The sequence below is a fragment of the Chlorocebus sabaeus genome, chromosome 6 (genome assembly GCF_047675955.1).
Source record: "Chlorocebus sabaeus isolate Y175 chromosome 6, mChlSab1.0.hap1, whole genome shotgun sequence".
Taxonomy (NCBI): domain Eukaryota; kingdom Metazoa; phylum Chordata; class Mammalia; order Primates; family Cercopithecidae; genus Chlorocebus; species Chlorocebus sabaeus.
Genome location: NC_132909.1, coordinates 56,674,312 through 56,701,283, shown reverse-complemented (window position 1 = coordinate 56,701,283; position 26,972 = coordinate 56,674,312). Strand labels below are relative to the sequence as shown.

The 26,972-nt window shown below is 54.0% G+C and overlaps 1 protein-coding gene across 1 annotated transcript; it reads right to left on the bottom strand.

Annotated features, from left to right (window-relative positions):
- Positions 1–5,681: 5,681 nt before the first annotated feature.
- LOC103233751 (4-galactosyl-N-acetylglucosaminide 3-alpha-L-fucosyltransferase FUT5) lies at positions 5,682–8,706 on the bottom strand. The gene has a single exon (XM_007994943.3). The coding sequence runs from the start codon at positions 8,700–8,702 to the stop codon at positions 7,578–7,580; it is 1,125 nt and encodes a 374-aa protein (XP_007993134.2). The 5' UTR covers positions 8,703–8,706; the 3' UTR covers positions 5,682–7,577.
- Positions 8,707–26,972: the final 18,266 nt, after the last annotated feature.

The following is a 26,972-nucleotide window of genomic DNA, read 5'->3' as shown; positions in this document are numbered from 1 at the left end:
CTGCTCAGGAGGCTGAGGCAAGAGAATCACTTGAATCCAAGAGGAGGAGGTTGCAGTGAGCCTAGATCATGCCACTGTACTCCAGCTGGGGTGACAGAGGGAGATGCTGTCTCAAAAAAATAATCTGTGCAAAGCAGTGGTCCAGGCGCGTTGGAGGAGCTGAAGGAAACTCTAGGCTGGGTGTTCACAAGCAGAATATGAGACAGTGCTGCTTCTGGGGCTAAGCCACATCCAGCCATGGTCAGCGGTGGCATGTTTAGCACCAGGTTGACAGGAAGCTATGCAAAGCTTCAAGCAGCGGGGTTACCCTTTTTTTTTGACACAGAATCTCACTCTGTCGCCCAGGCTGGAAGTGCAATGGCATGACCACGACTCACTACAGCCTCCACCTCCCAGGCTCAAGCGATCCTCCTGTCTCAGGCTCCTGAGTGGCTAGGGCTGCAGCCATGTGCCACTATGCCTTGCTATTTCGGTTTATCTTTTGTAGAGTCGAGGTCTCGCTATGTTGCCCAGGCTGGTTTCAAACTCCTGAGCTCAAGCAATTTGCCCGCCTCAGCCTCCCAAAGCGCTGGGATTACAGGCGTGAGCCACTGCGCTCAGACATTTTCTCCTTTTTTTTTTTTTTTTTCTTTTGCAACAAAGTGTCACTGTCATCCAGCCTAGAGTTCAGTGCATGGATCATAGCTCATTGCAGTCTCCAACTCCTAGGCTCAAATGATCCTCCTGCCTTAGCCTCTCTGGTTGCTAGCAGTACAGGCGTGCACCACTATGTTAATTTTTACTTTTTTTTTTTTTTTTTTTTGAGACAGAGTCTTGCTCTGTCTTCCAGGCTAGAGTACAGTGGTGCAATATTGGCTCCTCTGCCTCCTGGGTTCAAGCGATTCTCCTTCCTCAGCCTCCTGAGTAGCTGGGATTATAGGCGCTCACCACTATGCCTGGCTAGTTTTTGTATTTTTAGTAAAGACGGGGTTTCATCATGTTGGCTAGACTGGTCTCGAACTCCTGACCTCAGGTGATCCACCCGCCTTGGCCTCCCAAAGTGCCGGGATTACAGGCGTGAGCCACCTTGCCTGGGCTTTTTAATTGTTTTGTTCAGGTGAGAGGTCTTTCAGTGTCGCCCAGGCTGTTTTGAACTCCTAGCCTCAAGTGATCCTCCCACCTCGATTTCCCAGAGCCCTAGGATTACAAGTGTGAGCCACCGTGCCAGGCCAGGTTACCGTATTCATGTGTGGTTTGAGACTCTGTATCAGGACATGCTGGGCACAGGCCATCGGGACAGAGCAGAGGAGAGTGGGGAGGAAAAGGAGGCTGTTCCAGGTGTCCTGGCAAGTGATGAGGGTCCTCTGCCCCAGAACGGTGGCCGAGGCTTCCTCTGGTGGCCTCACCAAGGTCCTCTGTGAGCCTCAAAATCACTGCCTTGGCCGGGCACGATGGCTCACGCCTGTAATCCCAGCACTTTGGGAGGCCGAGGTGGGTGGATCATGAGGTCAGGAGTTTGAGACCAGCCTGGTCAACGTGGCGAAACCCTGTCTCTACTAAAAAATACAAAAATTAGCCAGGCGTGGTGGCGGGCACCTGTAATCCCAGCTACTTGGGAGGCTGAGGCAGGAGACTCACGTGAGCCCGGGAGGCAGGGGTTGCCGTGAGCTGAGATAGCGCCACTGCACTCCAGCCTGGGAGACAGAGCAAGACTCTGTGTCGCAAAAACAAAACAAAACAAAATCAAAAGCACTCCCTTTCCCCACCCTCTCCTGTAAATCCCAGGAGAGGTCCGGGGAGCCATATAAGCTTCCTGGAATGGAGAAGACAAGTGATCTGGAAGGCTGTCCTTGAGAGAGGATGGCCTTTAACTCTGTCACTCCCAAACTGGCTGCAGAGACGACCGAGTCTATGGTCCAGACCCCATGTACGATGTCTTCCCTGTTCTAGAAATCATTTCCAGGAGGCTGCTTCACACTGCCTGGGGTTCCACCATCTCAGTGCCCAGCCAGGCCCATGCCAGTGAGGAGGATTGAGGGGACAGGGCTGGGCCAGGGACTGGGATCTCCCAGGCAGACCATTTCCAGAAGGGGTGTCCTAAGTCTGCTCTCTGCTCATGTCCTCGCTGGGGGCATTCTCTGTGACTAAGACAACTCGTGGGGTTATCAGTCTTGGTGTCACAGGAAAGGGGTTCCAATCAGACCCCGAGAGAGTTCTTGGATCTCACGCAAGAAACAATTCAGGGCTAGTCTCTAAAGTGAAAGCAAGTTTATTAGGAAGGTAAAGGAATAAAAGAATGGCTACTCCATAGACAGAGTAGCCCTGAGGACCGCTGGTTGCATAGACAGAGTAGCCCTGAAGACCGCTGGTTGCCTGTTTTTATGGTTATTTCTTTTTTCTTTTCTTTTCTTTTCTTTTTTTTTTTTTTTTGAGACAGAGTCTCGCTTTATCGCCCAGGCTGGAGTGCAGTGGTGTGATCTCAGTTCACTGCAACCTCCACCTCCTGGGCTGAAGCGATTCTTGTGCCTCAGTCTCCTGCGCCATCACACCCAGCTAATTTTTGTGTTTTTAGTAGAGATGGGGGTTTCATCATGTTGACCAGGCTGGTCTCGAACTCCTGACCTCAGGCATTCTGCCCATCTCAGCCTCCCAAAGTGCTGGAATTACAGGCATGAGCCACCACGCCTGGCCTGAACCACGGTGCCCGGCTGGTTATTTCTTAGTGACATGCTAAACAACGGGTGGATTATTCATGTCTCCCCTTTTTAGACCATATAGGGTAACTTCCTGATGTTGCCATGACATTTGTAAACTGTCCTGGTGCGAGTGGGAGTGTAGCAGTGAGGATGCCCTGAGGTCACTCTTATCACCATCTTGGTTTTGGTGGGTTTTGACCAGCTTCTTTACTGCAACCTGTTTTATCAGTAAGATCTTTATGACCTGTATCTTGTGCTGATCTCCTATGTCATCCTGTGACTTAGAATGACCTGGGAATGCAGCCCAGCAGGTCTCAGCCTCATTTTACCCAGCTCCTATTCAAGATGGAGTTGCTCTGGTTCACATGCCTTTGAGAGTGGGGCCCCAGCCAAGCCTGAATGGGCAGCAAGGCTTCCGTCCCACACAGCCGTCCTATGGATGTGAAGACTGAGGTCCTGAGAGAGAGCGTTCATTGCTGTGAGTCACTTGGAGTTTCAAATGTAGCAGGCTGTCTCCAGTTGGACAACTGTACTCTCTGCCCCCTGCCTCCTGCCTAGTTCCCATTCTTCAAGGCTCGGTGGAGACAGCTCCTCCCGGGAGCTTCGAAAGATAGGGGCTCTTTTGCCTTTCCAGCCAGATCAATTCCTTCCACTGGCTGCTCCAACTGCCTCTGTCTCCCGCATCCTAGCTCAGGCCACACTGTGTCCCTTCCTTCCCCTGCTGGGCTGACAGCCTTGTGAGGACAGAAAACCTAGAAGAGCAAGAGATGAGGGAAGCTGGAGTGAGAAACCCAAGGGTAGGTCTCTAGTGGAGGGCCACAGGGCTCTGCCCATTCCACAGTTGTGATCACCAGGCAATGGGTGGCTGGGCTGGCTGAGGCAGTGGTGCTCCTGGGAGCTAAGTCCACACTCTGGGCTGAGCTCCAATCACACCTGAGGCCAGATGCTGCTTAAACCCCAATAGCAAGAAAGTAGAAGTTGATAAATGCTTTATTGGGTCATTAAGGAATCCTGGTCAATCTGGCCACACCTGCCCTTCACTGCATGCCCTGTCCCTCCACAGGCACTGGAAATGAATGCCATGCTTTTTCTTTCTTTCCTGCTTTTTTTTTTTTTTTTTTTTTTTTTTTGAGACGGAGTCTCGCACTGTCTCCCAGGCTGGAGTGCAGTGGCCCAGTCTCAGCTCACTGCAATCTCTGCCTCTCAGGTTCAAGTGATCCTCCTACCTCAGCCTTCCAAGGAGCTGGGACTACAGGCACATGCCATCATGTCTGGCTAATTTTTGTATTTTTAGTAGAGATGGAGTTTCTCCATGTTGGCCAGGCTTGTCTTGAACTCCTGACCTCAAGTGATCCACCCACCTCAGCCTTCCAAAGTGCTGGGATTACAGGTGTGAGCCACCGTGCCCGGCCACATGCTCCTTTTGACGTAACATGGCAGAAGACAGATTCCTGGTGAGGTCACCCCACCCCACTCAAATGTGGTCATTACCGCACTGGCACTGTCGCCCACGGAGCTCCTGCCCTGTCCCCAAGATCTGCCCTGGCAGCTCACAGCCCACATCCGATTGGCCCTCACCATGAATCCCTTCTTGTGTCCTTTGAACTGGTTCCCTCCTCCTGTAACATCCAGCTCCAGTCCACCTTGTTCACACAGCCAGGAGTCAGGAGGGCTAGAGGTGGGATTTGGGATTGCAACCCAGGCCCCTTGGCTATCAGATCCACAGCTGGACCAGTCTCCGACCACTGAGATCTGGAAGAGGAGCTGCAGCCCATTGCCAGAAACAGTGTGTGCTTATCCTGAAATTGCTGTGTGACCTGAGAGGTTTCCCGGCCCTCTCAGAGCAGGGCTCACCAGGCTAGTGCCAAGTGGGATCTCCCTGCCAAAGAGCTGAGCCCAGAGCCCAAAATGGGGGATCACGAGGACTTCCTCACTGGGGTCTTTGCCCTCATTGGACCCCCCAGTTCCTCCCTCAGCCTGGGCTGGGTGGGTGATAGAGCTGCCAGCTTGCTGGAAAATTCTCTTCCCTTGGGGCCCACGGCTGGGAGCCAAGGGCAGCTGCCACTTAGGAGGGAGAAGGCCCCACGGGCTGGGCTGGGTGTGCCATGAACCACACGTGAGCATACCGGGAGGCAATGGAGGTTTGGGGTGGTGCTGCGGTTCTAGAGAGGGCAGGCCAGGGTCCCCTAGCATTGGCCAGGTGGGTGGGGCTCTGTCCTTGTGGGACCCAAGGAGGGTTTCCACGTCCCTCTAAGCCTCACAGGAAATTCCAGAGGGAGAGAAAGACAAGTTGAGAAAGGGAGATGTTGATTCTGACATCAGCTCAGGTAGAGGCAGCGACCACGGGGGCTCCAGGGGTGTCAGGGTACAGAGGAACCTGCTCCCACTCCAACTCCTTACCCCCGGGGAACTGGTCCCACACCATCCTGTTAAGAAGCCCTGGCCTGGTCTCCTGAGGGCCCCATCCCTTCCTGGGACCCCTGGCTTGCAGCCAGGCAGTGGGGAGAGGCCCAGGTGTGTGGTGTGGATGGCAGGTGAGTGATGGGCCCAGCAAGGCTGGCTCAGGCCCGGAGTCACCAGCGGGTTTGGCAGAGACTCTCCAGACCCCCCACACCTTCCCCACTCTATGCCCCTCCACCCTCCCACCTGGGCCTGGGGGAGCCATCACAAGCACCTCTGCATGTCCACTGTGCAGATGGGGAAACTGGGCTGAGAGCACCTGGGAGTCACCACCACGCTCCACCACCAGGTCCCCCATGGCATTCTCCAGAGAGCAGCAATTTCCCCTAAGCACAGAATGTTCCGGAATGTTCCAGAATGTTCCAGAAGTCTTCATTTACAGTCAGAAGACACTTGCAGACCGTAAGTGGTAGAGCAGGGCTCTATGGGAGACTTGCCTGACTTCGGAGTTCTTGACCTGAGATCTTCAGAAAACCCACTTTCACCTCTGGCAGCTGTGTGGCCTTGGGTGAGTTCCTCAACTTCTCTGGGCATCAGCCACCTACCTTCTCTGCAGAGCAGAGCCACTGCCGGCACCTTCTTCAGGAGGCTGAGGTCATGCTGATCCTCCCACCATCCCGCAGGGTCTCTGCCTACCCCCCTGCAGGGAGGAATGTTTGGCCTGGGTCCCTGGCCCTCTGTGGGCCTCAGTTTCCCCTCCTGTAATACTTTTAAGAACCCCACCTCCCCCTGCTCATCCACAAGGCCACACACATGGTCACAGCCACTTGCAGACACAGCTTAAGAATCCCATATGTGGCCACACACAGCCCACTTCACCACACCCAAGGACACAGGTCCATGCAGATACGGCCTTGTGCGGTGACACAGAGAGACACACAGACACGCACACTCAGAGAGGGGCTCCTGCTCCATCCAACACTCAAAGCCTCGCAGGGCCACACATTCTGTCTCACATTTGCAATCACCACCACCTACAAACACCCACATAGAGCCACAGGCAGGCATCGCAACACATCCGCAGGCACTACCAGAGTCACACCAAGGTCACACCCACAGTGATCTGTTTGTGACACCCACCTGCTGACAGTCACACCGAGTGTCCCTCAGCCATGTGCACACCACTGCTGATGGTCACACACATTCCCCTTGCCCTCCTCCTCAGGGGATCCTGCCCTTCTCTGACCTGCCCTACACACCTGGGGCAACACATCCAGCTCCCTTGGGCCCTGGGCAGAGAGGGTCCCTTTATCCCAGCCCTGCCCATCTTCACTCCTGGAGAGCACGGGCCCCACTCCCCAGCCCTCAGAGCCTGCATGTCCACTGTGCAAATAGGGAGATTGAGAGCACCTGGGATTCACCACCACCTTCCACCACCAGGTCCCCCTTGGCATTCCAGAGAGCAGCAATTTCCCCCAAGCCCAGAATGTTCCGGAATGTTCCAGATGTCCTCATTTACAGTCAGAACCCATCTGCAGCCCCTAAGTGGTGGAGCAGGGCTCTATGCAGGGCTTGCCTGACTTGGGAGTTCTTGACCTGAGATCTTCAGAAAAAAGACTTTCACTTCTGGGTGGGTGCCAGAGCCCACCACCCAGGGAGCCAGTTGGAGGAGAGGACCCCCGAGGAATCTGAATGCTCCCCCCCCCCCAAGGGGCTTGACCTCCAGGGTCATAGAAAGTTCTAGAACAGGGTTTTCTGCCCCTGGACATTTGGAACCATCATTGTTGGTTGTAGGGGCCCCAACTTGTGCATTGTAGGTGGTGTGGAGTAACCCTGGCCTCTACCCACTAGGTGACCTCGTCCTCCTCCCCGGGTTGTGATGACTGAAAATGTCTCCGGACATTGCCAAGTGTCCTTGGGGATGGAATCGCCCTGCATGAGAACCACTGTTCTAGAGTGAGGGGCACACAGGAGCTTTCCTTGAAGCATTCTTGTGTGAAAATGGTAACAGCATTGTCTGTTTGCACCCCTCATGGGTGGTTAACAACGGTAATAAAACCACAAGCTAACCAGCCTGCACCATCGCCCAGGGGCAGGGCCTCAAGGGTACCAGTTCCCAGGGTGTCCTCCAGGGTGAGGTCCCCAGCAGGTGAGGCTCCTAACAGGTGACATTCAGTATGGCGAGGTCTCTGGGACCAGGTCCTAGCAGGTAAAGTCCCCAACAGCCGAGATCCTCAGTAGGTGCAGCCTCCAGCAAGCAAGGTTCCCAGGAGGCACCGTCCCCAGCTGGCAAGGTCCCCAGCAGGGGAGGCTCCTGGCAGTGGTTAAAGCCCGGGATGTGAAGTCCCAGGTAAGTCACATTCCTGGCCACCAAAGACTCCAGCAGGCGAGGCCCCAGGCAGGTGAGACCCCAGGTAGGTAAATCCCCAGACTAGTGAGACCCTAGGTAGGTGAGGACCTGGGAAAGTGAGGTCCTGGCAGCACAGGCCCCTCGCCGGCCTCTCAGGTGAACCAAGCTGCTATGCTGCGCACTGTCTGGTACCTGGATTCCTCCTGCAGTTTCCAGCAGGCCTTGCAGAAAGCCAGTGTCCAGCTGAAGAAGCGAGGCCGCAGCGTCTCCCGCCAGCGAAAGTAGCTCAGGTAGCGGGCGTGGTCCTTGTCCAGCTGCTGCAGGTATCGGGCCAGGTCCTTGGGGCTCTGGAAGTCGTCCACGTGGATGAAGGCGTCGGGCGGCAGGAACCTCTCATAGTTGCTTCTGCTGGGCCCCAGCACCACAGGCACGGCCCAGGCCTCCAGGGCGTTCCTCCACAGCTTCTCGGTGATGTAGTCGGGGTGCAAGGAGTTCTCGAAGGCCAGGTAGAACTTGTACCGGGACAGTGTTTCCATCATGGTCCCCCTGGGCAGGGGCTTGTGGGATTTCCCGTACACATCCACCTTGAGATGGGCCTGCAGGCTCTGGTAGTAGCGCACCCTGGCCGAGTCCGGCTTCCAGTTGGACACTGCCCAGGCCACCAATTCGGTCTTGGCCGAGAGGTTGAGCGGTGGGTGGGCAGGCTGGCCGGACCACGGCTGCAGCCAGCCGTAGGGCGTGAAGATGTCGGAGTCGCTGCGGTAGGACATGGTGAGATTGAAGTATCCGTCCAGGGCCTGCAGGTGCTGGCAATTGCTGGGAGACTCCATGCTTAACCAGACCCAGCGCTGCCCCTGCGGCCTGGTGGGGGGCGGGAGGTTGGCACTGGGGTCGTACATGATATCCCGGTGGTGCACGATGACCGCGTCTGCCTGTGGGTACACATCGGAGTCGGCAGTGATGTTGCAGTCGGCGGCGCCGGGCACCATCTCTGAGCAGCGGGGTAGAGCCATGGGTGTGTTAAAAGGCCACGTCCACAGCAGGATCAGGAGGGTGGGGCGGGCAGGGGTCGTCGTGCTGTCCTGGCAGCGGGACCCATTGGGAGCTCCAGTGACAGGTGCCACAGCCATGAGCCCTGACCTAGGGGACCCAGTGGCATCGTCTCGGGACACACGCAGGTAGGAGAAGAAACACACAGCCACCAGCAGCTGAAACAGCAGCCCGGCCAGACAGTGGCGCCACAGCCATTGTGGCTTGGCTGGGCCCAGGGGATCCATGCGTCAGAGTAGCTAGGCAGAGAGAAGAGAGGAGTGAGGGTCATTAGGGACAATCAGCCACTTCTGGCCACGCGTCCTGAGAGAAGCTGTTATAATTTATGACACAGCTTGTCATAAATGTCCCCAGTATCCCTGAGTTGAGGACTGAATTTATGACTCTTGGAAGGGTACAATGGGATTAGGTTTTGCAGGTAACGTAAGAGTTCTCCAGATAAGGTAGGAGTTGAGGGAAAGGGTGTCCCTTGGATGAGGAAAGAGCCAGTGCCAAAGCCTGGCGGGGTTGAGACACCTGAGCAGTTTGCAGACAAAAGGAAGTGCTCAGGCTGCCAATTTAGGCTTGATTTTCTATTCACTTGGTGTTTCAATCAAACACTCAAAGCTAACCCCCCTGGCCCTCAGACACCCTGTCCCTGCCCTGGGGGAGAGGCCGAGGCTGGGGGAGAGGTGGGGAGGATAGGAGGGAAAATGGGCAGGTGTGAAGAGTCAGGGGAGGCAGGGACTGACCAGGCAGGGAGTGGGGGGACCTGGGACCCCAGGGAGGAGTAGGCTTTCGGGGAAGACGTGGAGCCCTGCTTGTCCTGGAGATGCCCAGAATGGAACCGGAGGGAGCCCAGGGCCCCCGAGTGTAGACACTGGGTCTGGGAAGTCAGAGAAGAAAAACCTTCAAAGAGGCTAAGAGGGGCGACCGGAGGAAGAGGAGGGAACCTGAACCATGCTTTATGATGGGTGAGGCGAGGCTTGGACGCCAGGGTGGATTGTTTACAATTTTAAATGTACATCTAAAAACTGAACAGTATATTTACAAAAAAAATTACAGGCTGGGCGTGGGGGCTCACACCTATAATCCCGGCACTTTGGGAGGCCAAAGCGGGCAGATCACTTGAGGTCAGGAGTCCGAGACCAGCTTGGCCAACGTGGCAAAACTGTCTCTACTAAACACAAAAATTAGCTGGGTGTTGTGGTGGCGCCTGTAATCCCAGCTACTTGGGAGGCTGAGGCAGGAGAATCACTTGAAGTGAGCGGAGATCACACCACTGAACTCCAGTCTGGGTGACAGAATGATACTCGGTCTCAAATAGTAATAATAATACATTTATAACACAAGGTCTTCCTCTGTCACCCAGGCTGGGTACAGTAGCATGATCTCAGCTCACTGAAGCCTCAACCTCCCAGGCTCAAATGATCCTTCCACCTCAGCCTCCAGAATAGCTGGGACTACAGGCAAGTGTCACCATCCCGTTAATTTTTTTGAGATGGAGTGTCTCTCTGTTGCCCAGGCTGGAGTGCAGTGGCATGATCTCACTCCAGCGTCTTTCCCAAACTTTCATCACCCCAAACATAAACTCTGGACCCATTAAACAAACATTCTCCCTTCTCCATCTTCCAGTCATCTCTATTCTACTTCCTGTCTCTGTGGGTCGGCTGTGGTTAAAATTCTGCTCAAGGCTGGGCACAGTGGCTCACGCCTGTAATCCCAGCACTTTGGGAGGCTGAGGCGGGCGGATCACGAGGTCAGGAGATCGAGGCCATCCTGGCTAACACGGTGAAACCCCGTCTCTACTAAAAATACAAAAAAACTAGCTGGGCGAGGTGGCAGGCACCTGTAGTCCCAGCTACTCAGGAGGCTGAGGCAGGAGAATGGTGTAAACCCGGGAGGCGGAGCTTGCAGTGAGCTGAGATCCGGCCACTGCACTCCAGCCTGGGCTACACAGCAAGACTCCGTCTCAAAAAAAAAAAAAAAAAAAAGGGTAGATTGGGGGAAATGGGTGATTCAGGGGTGGTGAGGGCTGAGGTCCCACCTAAGTTGAACCCAAGTTATGTTTTTCTAGAAAAAGAATGCTCAGGCCAGGCATGGTGGCTCATGCCTGTAATCCCACCACTTTGGGAGGCTGAGGCAGGTGGATCACCTGAGGTCAGCTGTTTGAGACCAGCCTGGCCAATATGGTGAAACCCTGTCTCAACTAAAAATTAAAAAAATTAGCCGGGCGTGGTGTAATCCCAGCTACTCAGGAGGCTGAGGCCACAGAATTGCTTGAACCCGGGAGGTGGAGGTTGCAGTGAGCCAAGATGGCGCCACTGTACTCCAACCTGGGTGACAAGAGGCTTAGTTCCCCGCCAAAAAGAATGCCCAGTTCCTCCTGGTTTGATAAATCAGCCAGAACCTTCCATCCCACTACATACAGCACCAGAAAGACCCCAGCCTGCAACTAGGGGCTGCTGGCTGTTCATGTCCTCACCAGGGGCATTGTCTGTGACTTTTTTTTTTTTAGATGGAGTTTTGCTCTTGTTGCCCAGGCTGGAGTGCAATGGCGCGATCTCTGGCTCATCACAACCTCTGCCTCCTGGGTTCAAGCAATTCTCCTGCCTCAGTCTCCCGAGCAGCTAGGATTACAGGCCACCACACCGAGCTAATTTTATATTTTTAGTAGAGACGGGGTTGGTCAGGGTGGTCTCGAACTCCCGACCTCAGGTGATCCGCCTGCCTCGGCCTCCCAAAGTGCTGGGATTACAGGTGTGAGCCACTGCGCCCAGTGTCTGTGACTGATTAAAACATAACTCATGGAGGCCAGGGGCGGTGGCTCACACCTGTAATCCCAGCACTTTGGGAGACTGAGGTGAGCGGATCACCTGAGGTCAGGAGTTCGAGACCAGCCTGGCCAACACGGTGAAACCCCGTCTCTACTAAAAATACAAAAATTAGCCAGGTGTGTTGGCACACACCTGTAGTCCCAGCTACTCGGGAGGCTGAGGCAGGAGAATCGCTTGAACCCAGGAGACAGGTTTGCAGTGAGCCAAGACTGGGCCACTGCACTCCAGTCTGGGTGACAGAGTGAGACTCCATCTCAAAAAAAAAAAAAAAAAAACCATAACTCATGGGGCTGTCAGTCTTGGTGTCACTTTGTCCCGGAGCCCCAGTGAGGCCTGGACCAGCCAAGACTTCCGTCCCACACAGCTGTCCTGTGGATATGAAGACTCAGGTTCTGAGAGAGGGTGCTTATTACTCAAGTCACTGGGAGTCTCAAATGCACCAGGCTGGCTCCAGTTGGACAGCTGTACTCTCTGCCCCATGCCTCCTGCTTAATTCCCAGTCATCCTTCAGGGCTCGGTGAAAACAGCTCCTCCACGGAGCCTCCCCAGGTAGGGGCTCTCCTGCCCTCCCAGCCAGATCAGTCCCTTCTACTGGCTCCTCCAGCCACCCCTATGCCCCTGATCCTAGGCTCAGGCCATGAGGATCCCTTCCCTCTGGCTCAGATGAGCTGAGACTTGCTTGGAGGGGTGTGGTGAGGCCATCTGTGCCCCTCGTTGGGGTCCTGGCCTTCACTGGACACCCCAGCTCCTCCCTCGGGCTGGGTGGGTGATAAAGCTGTCAACCTGCTGGAAATTTCTCTCCCCTTGGGGCCTAAGGGCTGGGAGCCAAGGGCAGCTGCCACTCAGGAGGAGGGAGAAGGCCCCACGGGCTCGGCGGGTGGGCCATGAACCACACGTGAGATCTGGGGCATACGGGGAGGCAATAGGGGTTTGAGGGCAGTGCTGGGGTTCCAGAGGGGGCAGGCCAGAGTCCCCCAGTGTTGGGCAGGTGGATGGGCTTCTGCCCTCGTGGAGCCCAAGGAGGGTTTCCACATCCCTCTAAGCCTCAGAGGAAATTCCAGAGAGAGAAGTTGAGAAAGGGAGATGTTGATTCTGACATCAGCTCAGGTAGAGGCGGCGACCACGGGGGCTCCAGGGGCGTCAGCGTACAGAGGAACCTGCTCCCACTCCAACTCCTTACCCCCGGGGAACTGGTCCCACACCATCCTGTTAGGAAGCCCTGGCCTGGCCTCCCGAGGGCCCCGTCCCCCTCCCGGGACCCCTGGCTTGCAGCCAGGCAGTGGGGAGAGGAACCCAGGTGTGTGGTGTAGGTGGCAGGTGAGTGATGGGCCCAGCAAGGCTGACTCAGGCCCAGGGTCACCAGGGGGCTTGGCAGAGACTCTCTAGGCCCCCCACACCTTCCCCACCCTGTGCCCCTCCACCCTCCCACCTGGGCCTGGGGGAGGCATCATAGGTACCTCTGCATGTCCACTGTACAGATGGGGAAATTGAGGTTCAGATAGCACCTGGGAGTCACCACCACCCTCCACCACCAGGTCCCCCTTGGCATTCTCCAGAGAACAGCAATTTCCCCCAACACTAGAATGTTCCGGAATGTTCCAGAAGTCCTCATTTACAGTCAGAAGCCACTTGCAGCCCCTAAGTGGTGGAGCAGGGCTCTATGGGGGACTTGCCTGACTTTGGAGCTCTTGACCTGAGATCTTCAGAAAAAAGACTTTCACCTCTGGCAGCTGTGTGGCCTTAGGTGAGTTCCTCAACTTCTCTGGGCGTCAGCCACCTCTGTAGAGTAGAGCCACTGCTGGCACCTTCTTCAGGAGGCTGAGGTGACCTGGAAGGTCACGCTGATCCTCCCACCATCCGTAGGGTCTCTGCATACCCCCTCTACAGGCTGGAATGTTTGGCCTGGGTCCCTGGCCTTCTGTGGGCCTTGGTTTCCCCTCCTGTAATACTTTAAAGAACTTGGTCTCTCCCTGCTCCTCTACATGGTGCTGGGGCCACTAAACAGACAGGTAGTGGGGGAAGCCCCAGGTGACGGTGACAGAAACCTGGCACCCCCGGGCCCCCTGGCACCAACATGCTGGGGTCTGCCCAACCCTGGTACCCAGGCCCAGCCGGGTTCATGCAGCTTAAATTTCAGTCTGTGGTGGGTGAAGAGGCGGGGGCTGGACACGCTTCATTTTCCAATTTCTAGAAATAAAAGCTGTGGGGCCATCTATTGTGGAGTGGAAATAAAGCCCATTGCAAAACCTCGTGTGTGAAAAAACAATAGCATTTACCTCCCTGCCCAGGGAGAGAAAATTCCAGGGACTACACAGGGCCAGGGAACAAAGGGGCCTCTCATTCTGGAAAGGTTTTGTGAAGTGTACGAGTGGCAATTTTAGAATCAGAAAAGCTAATGGAGGTATTTTCTTTTTTGTTTGTTTCTGAGACTGAGTCTTGCTCTGTTGCCCAGGCTGGAGGGCAGTGGTGCAATCTCGGCTCACCACAACCTCCCCCTACTAAGTTCAAGCGATTCTCATGCCTCAGCCTCCCGAGTAGCTGGGATTACAGATGCCCGCCACCACGCCCAGCTAATTTTTGTATTTTAAGTAGAGATGGTTTTTCACCATGTTGGCCAGGCTGTTCTGGAACTCCTGACCTCAAGTGATCCGCCCTTCTTCGCCTCCCAAAGTGCTAGGATTATAGGCGTGAGCCACTGCACCCAGCCCAATGGAGGTATTTCGGAGAACGGAAATGGTTAGAAGGTCTGTTGGAAAAAAGCATAATTTTCTTTTTTTTTTTTTTTTTTTTTTTTTTTAAGACAGAGTCTCGTTTTGTCACCCACCCAGGCTGGAGTACAGTGGCACAATCTCGGCTCACTACAACCTCTGCCTCCTGGGTTCAAGTGATTCTCCTGTCTCAGCCTCCCGAGTAGCTGGAATTACAGGCGTGCATCACCACGCCTGGCTAATTTTTTGTATTTTTAGTAGAGATGGGGTTTCACCGTATTAGCCAGCATGGTCTCGATCTCCAGACCTCATGATCAGCCTGTCTCTGCCTTCCAAAGTGCTGGGATTACAGGAGTGAGCCACAGTGCCCGGCTGAAAAGCATAATTTTCTTGATTTGTTTTCAGGTGATGTTTTCAAGGTTTCTAAGACACCTTTACAGCCAGTAGAGCCAGCGACCTGGTTACCCGGGCCAGACCTGAAGGGAGTGTATGGAGATGCCACCCACCTTGGGAAGTTGGACTGGGATTTATGGTCTGCTCTGTCCCTGTTGGCGTTCTCTGGAGAGTAGAAATGCTCCCCTACCCAGACTCTCAGAATGTTCCAGAGACCTCAATTTACACTTGGTATCCACCTGCAGCCACTGAGGCCCTAAACCCAGCTGTAGCCCCTGGTCACGCCCCCTCCCAGAGGGTGACAGTGCTGAGATTTTACTTCAGAACAAGGGCAGAGCCTTACAAAAAATAAGCTGGGCGTGGTGGTGGGCGCCTGTAATCCCAGCCACTCATGAGGATGAGGCAGGAGAATCACTTGAACCCGGGAATTGGAGGTTGCGGTGAGCTGAGATCACACCACTGCTCTCCAGTCTGGGCAACAGAACAAAACTGTCTCACTCACTCACTCAATAAATAAAAGTAAATAGGCCGGGCACAGGGACTCACTCCTGTAACCCCAGCACTTTGGGAGGCCGAGGTGGGTGGATCATGAGGTAAGGAGTTCGAGACCAGTCTGGCCAACACAGTGAAACCCTGTCTTTACTCAAAATAGAAAAATTAGCTGGGCGTGGTGGTGGGCGCCTGTAATCCCAGCTATTTGGGAGGCTGAAGCTCAAGAATTGCATGAACCTGGGAGGCGCAGGTTGCAGTGAGCCGAGATCGCGCCCCTGCACTCCAGCCTGGGCAACAACAGAGACTCTGTCTCAGGAAAAAAAAAAAAAAAAACGGCCAGGCGCGGTGGCTCAGGCCTGTAATCCTAGCACTTTGGGAGGCCAAGGCAGTCGGGAGTTCGAGACCAGTTCAGGTCTTTGGAACATTCTGAGAGTCTGGGTAGGGGAAATTTTCTACCCTCCAGGGAACACCAACAGGGACAGAGAGGACTGCAAATTCTGGCGCATCTCTTCCCAAGGTGGCGTCTGCATACACTCCCCGCAACGTGGAGAAACCCAGTCTCTACTAAAAATACAAAATTAGGCAGGCGTGGTGGTGGGTGCCTATAATCCCAGCTACTCAGGAGGCTGAGGCAGGAGAATCGCTTGAACCCGGGAGGTGGAGGTTGCGGTGAGCCGAGATTGCGCCATTGCACTCCAGCCTGGGCAACAAGAGTGAAACTCCGTCTCAAAAAGAAATATTATCCTGTTTATTTCTTGGTTTGTCAGTGTCTTCCCCAGACTGGCTGGCTCATGGGGCAGGGCTTGGGTCCCCAGCATGACCTGGCACCCAGTAGGCACTCAGTCAACAGGTGCTGAATAAACATCCTTGTCTGTGACGGAAGCTTGAACTCTTACTTGGAGAATTACAAACGAAGACTGAGGATCTTTGGACTTTGGGGCAGGAATGACCCTCCCCCTGCCCCTTCCCCACCCCTCACCGACCACCCCAGGGATTACAGCCTGTCTCAGGGGGACCTGCAGGTGAAGTGGTCCTCACCCTCAGTGACACAAGGCGGGACCTCTCAGGGCTGGAGATGGAGGAGGCCGGGGTGCAGGCGCAGGCAGGCAAAGAATGCTGCTGCAGACGAGAACGAATAAACAGGCTCCTTGGATGTCAGAGGCAGGGGGTGGGGGGATGCTTTGAACCTCATGCCTGGCTGGGGATGTTTGGACAAGGCAGGCGGCCAGTGGGTGTCATCAGGGCTAAAATTAACCTCCACTTCCCGCTCGGCCCCTCCCCCTGGGCCAGGAGGGAGGCTGGGGCCCCGGCCATCACTTCAGTGAGCACTGTGTGCCAGACCAAGCTCCTTGAAATCAGCGCACTCGGTCCTCTCAACAACCCCGACAGCTGCTATCAGTGATGGCATTGTGATTCATCCCCATTTTACAGGCGAGGAAACCAAGGCACCGAGAAAGAGGGAGGCTCATAGCCACACAACTCACAAGCAGCAGAGCCAGGACTTGAACCCGGGATTCAGGGAGTGTGTTCTCACCTGGAGGCCTCCCTGAAAGCCACGGGAGATGAAAGAGACCCTGAGTGATGAGTCCCTGGGGGAGGTGGGCATGCGACCCCTCACTCTCCCCTAGGGACCCCTCCAGAGGTTTCCGGAGTTACAGTAACTTTGAGTCTTTTTGTGCAAATTCCAAGAGATGCCTGCTGTGCCAGCGACCCGCTGGGGACCTCAAACACCCTCATAGAGCCAGGGAAGGGTCAAGGAAGGGGCGGAGACAGGGCTGGTGGGCTGTGGAAACCTCGTGCAGATGGTGAGATATTAAAATACATCCACTCCACAAAAATTAGCCGGGCGTGGTGGCGCACGTCTGTAATCCCAGCTACTCAGGAGGCTGAAGCAGGAGAATCACTTGAACCCGGAAGGCAGAGTTTGCAGTGAGCCGAGATTGTGCCACTGCACTCCAGCCTGGGAGACAGAGCGAGACTCTCTCAAAAAAGTTGTAAAAAAAAAAAAAATTAAAAAAAGAAAAAATCCACTCCAGACCAGTGCAGTTGCACACGCCTATAATCCCAGCGCTTTGGGAGGCTGAGGCAGGAGGATCCCTTGAGCCCAGGAGTGGGCGACATAGCAGAACTCCTTCTTTACCAAAAAAGTTACTTGAGTGTGGGGGTGCACGCCTGTAGTCTCAGCTACTAGGGAGGCTGAGGCACGAGAATTGCTTGAACCTGGGAGGCGGAGGTTGCAGTGAGCCAGGATCATACCACTGGACTCCAGCCTGGGCAACAGAGCAAAACTCCATCTCAAAAAAAAAAAAAAAAAAAAAAAAAAGAATGAGATGAATGATGCTATAAGTATATCCCAAGAACTGCATGAGATATACTTATGCCAAGCCGTGATTCATTATCTATCTGAAATCCAAATTTAACTGGATGTCTTGGATTTTTATTTGCTAACTCTGATGACTTCAGCTGGGTGGGGGTTGGGGGGGGTCCCTGTAAGGGCAGGTGCTAGAAGCAAAGGCAGGCAGTAAGGAGGTGAAACCAGAGCCACACCAGGCACTCAGGTGGCTTCCAGGACTCAACGCCTTCCTGATGGGCTTCCCAGGTGCCTCCAGGACCAGCCAGATGGAGGAGGCTTCGGGGCCTCCCTGGCCCCCACCCCCTGGGCCAGCCCCTCACCACCTCCCAGGTCCCTCCTGCCGGGCTCATTATTCATCTTTAACGGTTGTCACTGGGCAGGGGGAGTGCGGGCTGGGAACACCTGGGACTCCCAGGCTCTCAGTGGGCGGCCTCACTAATGGGCTGAGGCCCCCATTAGAGAGGCAGTAACGGGTGGGAAGGGGGTCCTGGCTCACCAAGGAGCTGGCCTAGGGCAGGAAGCGTCCAATTTGAGGCAGGGGCGGGAAACAGACTTTTGCCACCCCCACCCTGCCGTTTCCTTTCCTGTCGAGGCAGGAGTCCAGGGAAGCACCTCTGACTGCCTTCACCCCTCCCAGTCTCCACCTGGACGGGGTCCTGCTGGGCCCCCCAGACGCAGTGGGGGCTGCTCTGGCACTCCTGTCTCCCCATACCCCAGGCAGGGGTAGGATGGATGCCCCAGCCTTGACTGTCCAGCTCCCCATGTGCCAGGCTTGGTCAAGAGAGTGGCTCACGGCTAAGGAGTGGAAACTGACACCCAGAGAAGGATCTAGAACCTCGGACTTTCTGTGCTCTTAGCCATTCTCCTTTCTGTCTCTCCTCTGAGCCATCACACATGATGTCCCTCTCTCCTGGGCAACTCTTTTCCCTTCCTGGCAAGCCCCCTTCTCCTGGAAGCATCCTCACCCTGGCTGGGTCAGGCCCCTCCTCTGGGTCCCCATGGGTCCCCATCTGCCTGTGTGACCTCATCACACCCTGCTTGGCCCGAGTTGTGACTGCTCAGTCATGTGTTGTCTCCACCACTGGGCTGTGAGTCTTGGGAGTGGGGACTCAGTCTGTCTTGGGTAAGGTCCAGCTCACAGTGGACAGACATGCTGCGGTGTCAGTCACAGCTGCCCCGACTTGGCCCCCATTTGCTGTGTGACCCTGGGTAAGTAGCTATGCCTCTCTGAACCTTGTTTTCCCCATCTGTAAAAATGAGACACCAGCACCCCCATCGTAACCCAAATTGCACTGAGATGGCAAAGAAATTATGTACAGAAGTTTCTGGAACTGTGCTTGGGACCACAGAGGAGGAGCAGCTGGTGTTTATTTGAAATTTTAGGCAAATTGGCCGAGTGCAGTAGCTCACACCTGTAATCACTGCACTTTGGGAGGCTGAGGCAGGTGGATAACATGAGCCCAGGAGTAGGTGACCAGCCTGGGCAAGATGGGGAAACCCCAGCTCTCAAAATAAAAAAAATCAGGGTGTGATGGTGCACAGCTGTAGTCCAGGTAACTTTGGCAGCCGAGGTGGGAGGATCGCTTGCGCCCAGGTGTTGGAGGCTGCAGTGAGCTATGATGCTCCACTGCACTCCAGCCTGGGTGACAGAGGGAGATCCTGTCTCTTAAAAAAACAAACAGACAAGACCGGGTGCGGTGGCTCACACCTGTAATCCCAGCCCTTTGGGAGGCCGAGGTGGGCAAATCACAAGGTCAAGAGATTGAGACCATCCTGGCCAACATGGCGAAACCCCGTCTCTACTAAAAATACAAAAATTAACTGGGCATGGTGGCACACACCTGTAGTCCCAGCTACTCAGGAGGCTGAGGCAGGAGAATCGCTTGAACCCAGGAGGTGGAGGTTGCAGTGAGCCAAGATCACGCCATTGCATTCTAGCCTAGTCAACAGAGTGAGACTCTGCCTCAGAAAAGAAAAAAAAAAAAAAAAAGTCCCTACACACCTATTAGAATGGCCAAATCCAAAGCACTGCCAACACCAACTCCAAATGCCACCAACCCCTGAGGACAGGGAGCAACAGAAAGTGTCACTCATTGCCGGTGGGAATGCAGAATGGCACAGCCACTTTGGAACAGTTTGGCAGTTTCCTGTAAAACTAAACACACTCTTACGATGCGACCTAGAAATGGCACTCCTAGGTATTTACCCAAAGGAGTTAAAACCGAACATCCACACAAAAACCTGCACACAGATGTCTAGAGCAGCGTTATTCACCATTGCCAAGACTTGGAAGCAGCCAAGATGTCCTTCGGCAGGAGAACGGGGAACCACACTGTGGTGTGTTCAGACGATAAAATATTATTCAGGCTGGGAGCGGTGGCTCATGGCTCTAATCCCAGCACTTTGGGAGGCAGAGGCGGGTGAATCACCTGAAGTCAGGAGTTCGAGACCAGCCTGGCCAACATAGTGAAACTCTGTCTCTACTAAAAATACAAAAATTAGCTGGGCGTGGTGGCACAAGCCTGTAGTCCCAGCTACTCAGGTGGCAGAAGAATCTCTTGAACCCAAGAGGCAGAGGTTGCAGTGAGCCGAGATCGTGCCACTGCACTCCAGCCTGGGTGACAGAGCAAGACTCCGTCTGAAAATATATATATATATAAGAAATGAGCTGTCAAGTCATGAAAAGACATAGAGAAACCTTAAATGCATTTTTTTTTTTTTGAGACGGAGTTTCACTCTTGTTGCCCAGGCTGGAGTGCAGTGGCACGATTTTGGCTCACTGCAACCTCTCCCCTACTCCCTGGGTTCAAGCGATTCTCCTGCCTCAGCCTCCCAAGTAGCCGAGATTACAGGCATCCACCACCACGCCTGGCTAATTTTTTGTATTTTCAGTAAAGACGGGGTTTTGTCATCTTGGCCAGGCTGGTCTCGAACTCCTGACTTCAGGTGATCCGCCTGCCTCGGCCTCCCAAAGTGCTGGGATTACAGGCGTGAGGCACCGTGCCCAGCCCTTCAATGCATACTACTGAGTGAAAGAAGTCCATCTGAAAAGGTGACACATTGTGTGATTCTAGCTACAGAATATTCCAGAAAGAGGAAAACTATGGAGACAGTAAAAAGGTCAGTGGTTGTCAGGGACTTGGAAGGGGAAGGGATGAACGGGCAGAGCACAGTGGATTTTTAGGGCAGTGAAACTACTCTGCATGATACTGTAATGGTGGACACGTCATTACACATTCATCCAAACCCACAGAATATGTGAATACAACAACAGGAGTGAACCCTTGTGTCAACTATGAACTTTCTTTTTCTTTGAGATGGAGTTTTGATCTGTCACCCAGGCTGGAGGGCAATGGCCCGATCTCGGCTCACTGCAAGCTCCGCCTCCCCAGGTTCAAGTGATTCTCCTGCCTCAGCCTCCCGAGTAGCTGGGACTACAGGTGCGTGCCACCACGACTGGCTAATTTTTTTGTATTTTTAGTAGAGATGAGGTTTCACCATGTTGCCCAGGCTGGTCTCAAACTCCTGACCTCAGGTGATCCGCCCACCTCGGCCTCCCAAAGTGCTGGGATTACAGGCATGAGCCACTGTGCCCGACCTGAACTTTTGTTAATTAATACTGATGCATCAGTTCTAATAAATGTCTCACACTAATGCAAGATATTGATAATATGTATGGGCAACACAGCGAGACCTCGTCTCTTCAAAAAGATGAAAAAATTAGTTGGGCATGGTGGTGCACGCCTGTAGTCCCAGCTGCTCAGGAGGCTGAGGAGGGAGAATCGCTCGAGCCCAAGAGTTTGAGGCTGCAGTGAGCTGGACTGCACCTCTGAACTGCAACCTGGGCGACAGAGCGAGACACTGTCTCTATAAAAAGATAAAATAGGCCGGGCGCGGTGGCTCACACCTGTAATCCCAGCACTTTGGGAGGCCGAGGCGGGCGGATCACAAGGTCAGGAGATTGAGACCACGGTGAAACCCCGTCTCTATTAAAAATACAAAAAATTAGCCGGGCGCGGTGGCGGGCGCCTGTAGTCCCAGCTACTCAGGAGGCTGAGGCGGGAGAATTGCGTGAACCCGGGAGGCGGAGCTTGCAGTGAGCCGAGATTGCGCCATTGCACTCCAGCCTGGGGCACAGAGCGAGACTCTGTCTCAAAAAAAAAAAAAAAAAAAAAAAAAAAAAAAAAAAAAGATAAAATAAGCTGTGTGTGGTGGCTTATTTTATCCCAGCACTTTGGGAGACAGAGGCAGGAGACTGGCTTGAGTCCAGGAATTTGAGACCAGCTTGGGCAACATAGGGAGACCATTTCTACAAATAATTTAAAAATTAGCCAGGCACGGTGGTGCATGCCTGTAGTCCTAGCTACAGGCTGGAGGACTGAGCCCAGGAGTTTGAGGCTGCAGTGAGCTGTGTTTGAGCGTGGCACTCTGGCCTGGGCAACAGAGCCAGATCCTGCCCCCCAAAAGATAATAATAATAAAATAAAATAATGTTTACTAACTAAAAACATTTTTCAGGAAAGGTGTGGGCATATTTATCCATGTCAAAATGACATTTATTTATTTATTTATTTATTTTTCCAAGATGGAGTCTTGCTCTGTTGCCAGGCTGGAGTGCAGTTGCGTGATCTTGGGTCACTGCAACCTCCGCCTCCCGGGTTCAAGCGATTCTCCTGCCTCAGCCTCCTGAGTAGCTGGGACTACAGGTGCGTGCCACCACGCCCAGCTAATTTTTTTTTATTTTTAGTAGAGGCAGGGTTTCACCATGTTGGCCAGGCTGGTCTCAAACTCCTGACCTCATGATCTGCTCGCCTCGGCTTTCCAAAGTGCTGGGATTACAGGCGTGAGCCACCATGCCCGGTCAAAAATGACATTTACTACAAGTTCTTCATTGCTGCCCGGCGTCTAGTAGCAGAAGACGGGAGGGCAGGACGTGTGATTTCACCAGAACAATGGTCCAGCCTCGAGATGGAATATTACACTGTCGTTACAAAAGAGGGGGATGTCCTGCACTGGAAGAAAAGACATCAAAGGTGCATTGTTAAGAGGCAACCATGCTGAGCTGCAAGCAAGCACGGGGAGTGTGATGTTGTTTCTGTGGGGAAAGAAAATATACAGACATGCTTGTTTCCGCAGTGGAGCATGGCTCGAAGGAGAAACAAGAAACCGACTAATGGCCTCTGGGGATGACGTGGGGCTTGGGGAGTGGCTGGTATTTATTCTAAAAGACCTCTGGAATCTTTCGAATTCTATGGCATGAGTCCGTGTTACCTCTAAAAGAAGGAAGATACATTGTAAGATGCATTTTAGAAAGAGTGCTGAGAAAAAAAATGGAGAAAATAGAAGACTTTGGATTCGTTTTAAAAGGCTAGGGTGGCGGGGGTGGTGGCTGTAGATTTCAGGCCAGGCCATCGCTCTGCCTGCTGCCCCTCAGTTTGGGCTGAATCCCCCACCAGGCCCTACCGTGAGGACCCCCCGAGCGCTGCTCTTGTCCTGGCTCACACCTTTCCTACTCTGGTTCAGCGAGGGTTCAGAGCCCAGTGGGGACCCCTGGAAGGTGAGATGTGGGCTGGGCTGGGGCCAGGGACAGGGCCAGGCCTGCCGGAGCCCCTTGCAGCTCGGCCCGACCACCCAGCTTTCCAGGAAGCCCGAGGGGAGGCTTGGCTGGCTCAGAGCAGGGACCTGTGTGCGCCAATGGTGGGGCTGGGGGCCAAATGAGGCCCCTCTGAGCGCCCACACTCTGAGGAGGACCACAGCAAGTGGAGGGAGGGTGGCTAGAAAAGAGATACACAGGGAGGGAGGCCCAGGCAGCCCTGTGCCTCAGTTTCCCCATGGGCCAAGTGTCTCACTGGCTGCGTGGCCCTTGTGGACGCAGGGGATGCCCAAGATGATTTGGCACCAGGGAACTATGGCTTCATTGGGTTCTAGCCTTGGATGCTAAGCCAGGTAGGACAAGGGGGGGGCAAGTCCCGCCCCCACTTCTGGAGCCCTGAAGTAATGACTAACCAGCTTTAGGCTTTAAGGCTGCAGCCTCCCACCAGAACACAGCCAGGAGAACGTCAGGTTCTCCTCTCTCCTAAGATCTCTATCCTGTCCACTCCCTCTTCCTCCCACTGTGCTCTGATGGGGACCCTGTGGGCACAGGGACGTGGCACCCCCAAGGCATTGAGGGCTCTGGGCCCCTCTTGGTTTAGAGACAGGGTCTTGCTCTGTCACCCAGGCTGGAGTGCAGTGGCAGGATCATAGCTCACTGCAGCCTCAAACTCCTGGGCTCAAGTGATTCCTCCACCTTAGCCTCCTGAGTAGCTGGGACTACAGGTGTGTACCACCACGCCTGGCTCCAGCCCCTTTTTTAAGCAGCTCTTTTGGGGGTACCCTAGTGGGACAGTGTTGGTCCCAGGGGTCTTTGTCAGGACAAGGGAAATGTTTGGCCCAGAAGTGCCTGTCTATGGTGGAAGCAAGATCTGCAGCTGGCCACGGTGACTCCCGCTTGTAATCCCAGCACTTTGGGAGGCTGAAGCAGGAGGATCACTTGAGGCCAGGAGTTCAAAACCAGCCTGGGCAACGCAGTGAGACTCCATCTCAACAAACAATTTAGAAATTAGCCAGGTGTGCTGGTGCATGACTGTAGTCCCAGCTTCTTGGGAGGCTGAGGCGGGAGGATCATCTGAGCCCAGGAGTTTGAGGATTCAGTGAGATATGACCTTACCACTGCACTCTAACCTGGGCAACAGGGCAAGACCCTGTCTTATTATTATTTTTTGAGATGGAGTTTTGCTCTTGTCACTCAGGCTGGAGTGCAATGGCTTGATCTCAGCTCACTGCAACCTCCACCTCCTGGGTTCAAGCGATTCACCTGCCTCAGCCTCCTGAGTAGCTGGAATTACAGGCTCACACCACGATGCCTAGCTGCTTTTCATTTATTTGTTTATTTTTGTTTATTTATTTATTTTTCGAGACAGAGTCTTGCTCTGTTCCCTCAGGCTGGAGTGCGGTGACGCAATCTCGGCTCACTGCAACCTCTGCCTCTCAGGTTCAAGCAATTCTCCTGCTTTAGCCTCCCAAGCAGCTGGGATTACAGGCGCCCGCCACCACGCCCGGCTAATTTTTGTATTTTTAGTAGAGATGGGGTTTTGCCATGCTGGCCAGGCTGGTCTCGAACTCCTGACCTCAAGTGACCTGCCGACCTTGGCCTCCCAAAGAGCTGAGATTACAGGCGTGAGCCACTGCACCTGGCCAAGACCCTTTCTTTAAAAAAAAAAAAAAAGTACATATATATATAAAATATATATACACACACACACAGTCAGTAGTTGCTTCATGATGGGTACATGTTCTGAGAAATTCATCATTAGATGATTTTGCCATGCGCAAACATCCTAGCATACACACGCCTAGATGGTAGCGTGTACCGCACACCGGGCTTCATGTACGGGCTACTGCTTCCACGCTACAAACCTACAGAGCATGTGACTGTACTGAATACTGCAGGCGATTGTAACACGACAACTATTTGTCTCTAAACATCCACAAACAGAAAAGGTGCAGTAAAAATACGGTATAAATTCTTATGGGAGCTGAGCACGGTGGCTCACGCCTGGAATCCCGGCACTTTGGGAGGCTGAGGCGGGCAGATCACTTAAGGTCAGGAGTTCGAGATCAGCCTTGCCAACTTGACAAAACCCCATCTCTACTAAAAATACAAAAAAAAAAAAAAAAAAAAAAAAAAAAAAATTAGCCGGGCGTGATCATGGGCAACTGTAATCCCAGCTACTCAGGAGGCTGAGGCAGAGAATCACTTGAACCCGGGAGACGGAGCTTGCAGTGAGCCGAGATCTCGCCATTGCACTCCAGCCTGGGTGACAGAGCGAAACTCCGTCTCAAAAAAACAAAAACAAAAAACAAAAAATTAGCTGAGCATGGTGGTGCGCACCTGTTATCCCAGATACTCGGGAGGCTGAGGCAGGAGAATCGCTTCAACCCCTGGGTGACGGAGACTGTCTCGGGGAAAAAAAAAAAAAAAAGTCTTATGGGACCCCCTTCACACATGCAGTCCGTCAGTGACCGAAACGCTGTTATACTGCACATGACTGCTTGTTGAATGAATTCTGAGTCTTGCCCCCGGGTCTGGAGGGCTTCTCTCGCCCTGCCTTCCCACACTCCACTGCAGCCATCATCTCATCGGGGGGAGAGTGAGAAGAACCCCGACCCCTCTCCCAGCGCCCACACCACCCAGGCAGCAGAGCAGAGCCAGGCAGGGTGCAGAGCCACCACTAAGTGGTTCTCAGGCCCCACCTCTGAACCTCCCACCCTTTGCAAACCAGGAGATTCATTCGTTTATCCATTCATTCATGCCACGCATAGTTCTCCAGCCCTGCTGCGTTCCTCGGCTGGGTGCCGGGGTGTAAGCGGCGGATATAACAGCCAGGATACGTCCCAGTCCTCAAGGAGGTACACGTAAATAACACACGTGATGGTGACGCGGGGTTCAGAAACTGGCACGGGCTACGGGCAAAACTAGAAGGCAAACGAGTGTGGGGTGCTGGTGGCCTGGGGGGGGGGGAGAGGAGGAGGTGGCTTGTGAACTGAGAACTGAAGGAGGTGAGGGGTGAACTTGGGGACGTCTAGGGGACAGGCACTGCAGGCAGAAGGCACGGCCTATGCAAAGGCCCTAGGGCAGGACTGTGCCGGGGGTGTTGGAGGAAGAGTGAGGAGGCTGGTGGGGCTGAAGCAGTCAAGAGGGGAGGGGAGGGAGGGGACGGGGCAGGACACACAAGGCCTTCTGGGCTGTAGAGAGGATTTGGGCTTTTTCCCCAAGGCGGGTGGGAGCCATGGAGGGCTGTGGGCAGAGGAGGGGCGGGACCTGACTTAGGGGTTCACAGGCGCCTTCTGGCTCAGGGGGTAGCCTGATGACCAGGGCAGAGGGGACTATGCTTGTCTTGATGGTGGGATCAGACCAGAGGCAGATCTGGGATGGATTCTGAAGACAAAGGCGCTCAAGATGCGGGGAGGGCAGGACCAGCTCTTCAGTTCCAGGAGGGGCGCGTATCAGCCCCGTGGGGTCTTCTCACCTGTGTCCCACCCCAATCATGTCAAACACATTTATAGGAGCCCAGAGCCCACATTCAACACCAGTTTAAAGGAGCTTGTGGGGGTACAGTTGTGTTTAAGCTGGCAGCGAGAACACCTTCCTTTTCTCAGTGAGGTGTTTTCGCTCCAATCTCCAAGACCACTGAGAAAGTCTTAAGGGAACAAATTGCCATTTTCCCAAACGATAGTTATTCTTAGGAGAAGAAGTAATACTTCTTTTAGCATCTGCTACTGCCAGGCCCTGGGAAGTCATCTCCTGGGCCTCAGTTTCCTCATCTGTAAAATAGGACTAATGCCTAACAGAGCTCACACAGGGCTGTGCAGACTAAAGTGAGCCAAAAATAACAACTGTGCCTGCCTGGCAGGTGGGAAAAGCTTGATGTTCCCCCTCCTCCTTTTTTTTTTTTTTTTTTTAATGTCTTGTGAATGTTTTCTTGGCTCACTCAAGAGCTTAGAGACCCCCGGCAGCGGGGCCTGGGTCAGCGCCAGCCCAGGCCAGCGTTATTTATTTATTTATTTTTGATACAAAGTCTCATTCACTCCGTCTCCCAGGCTGGAGTACAGTGGCGTGATCTCGGTTCACTGCAACCTCCACCTCCCGGGTTCAAGGGATTCTCGTGCCTCAGCCTCCCAAGTAGCTGGGATT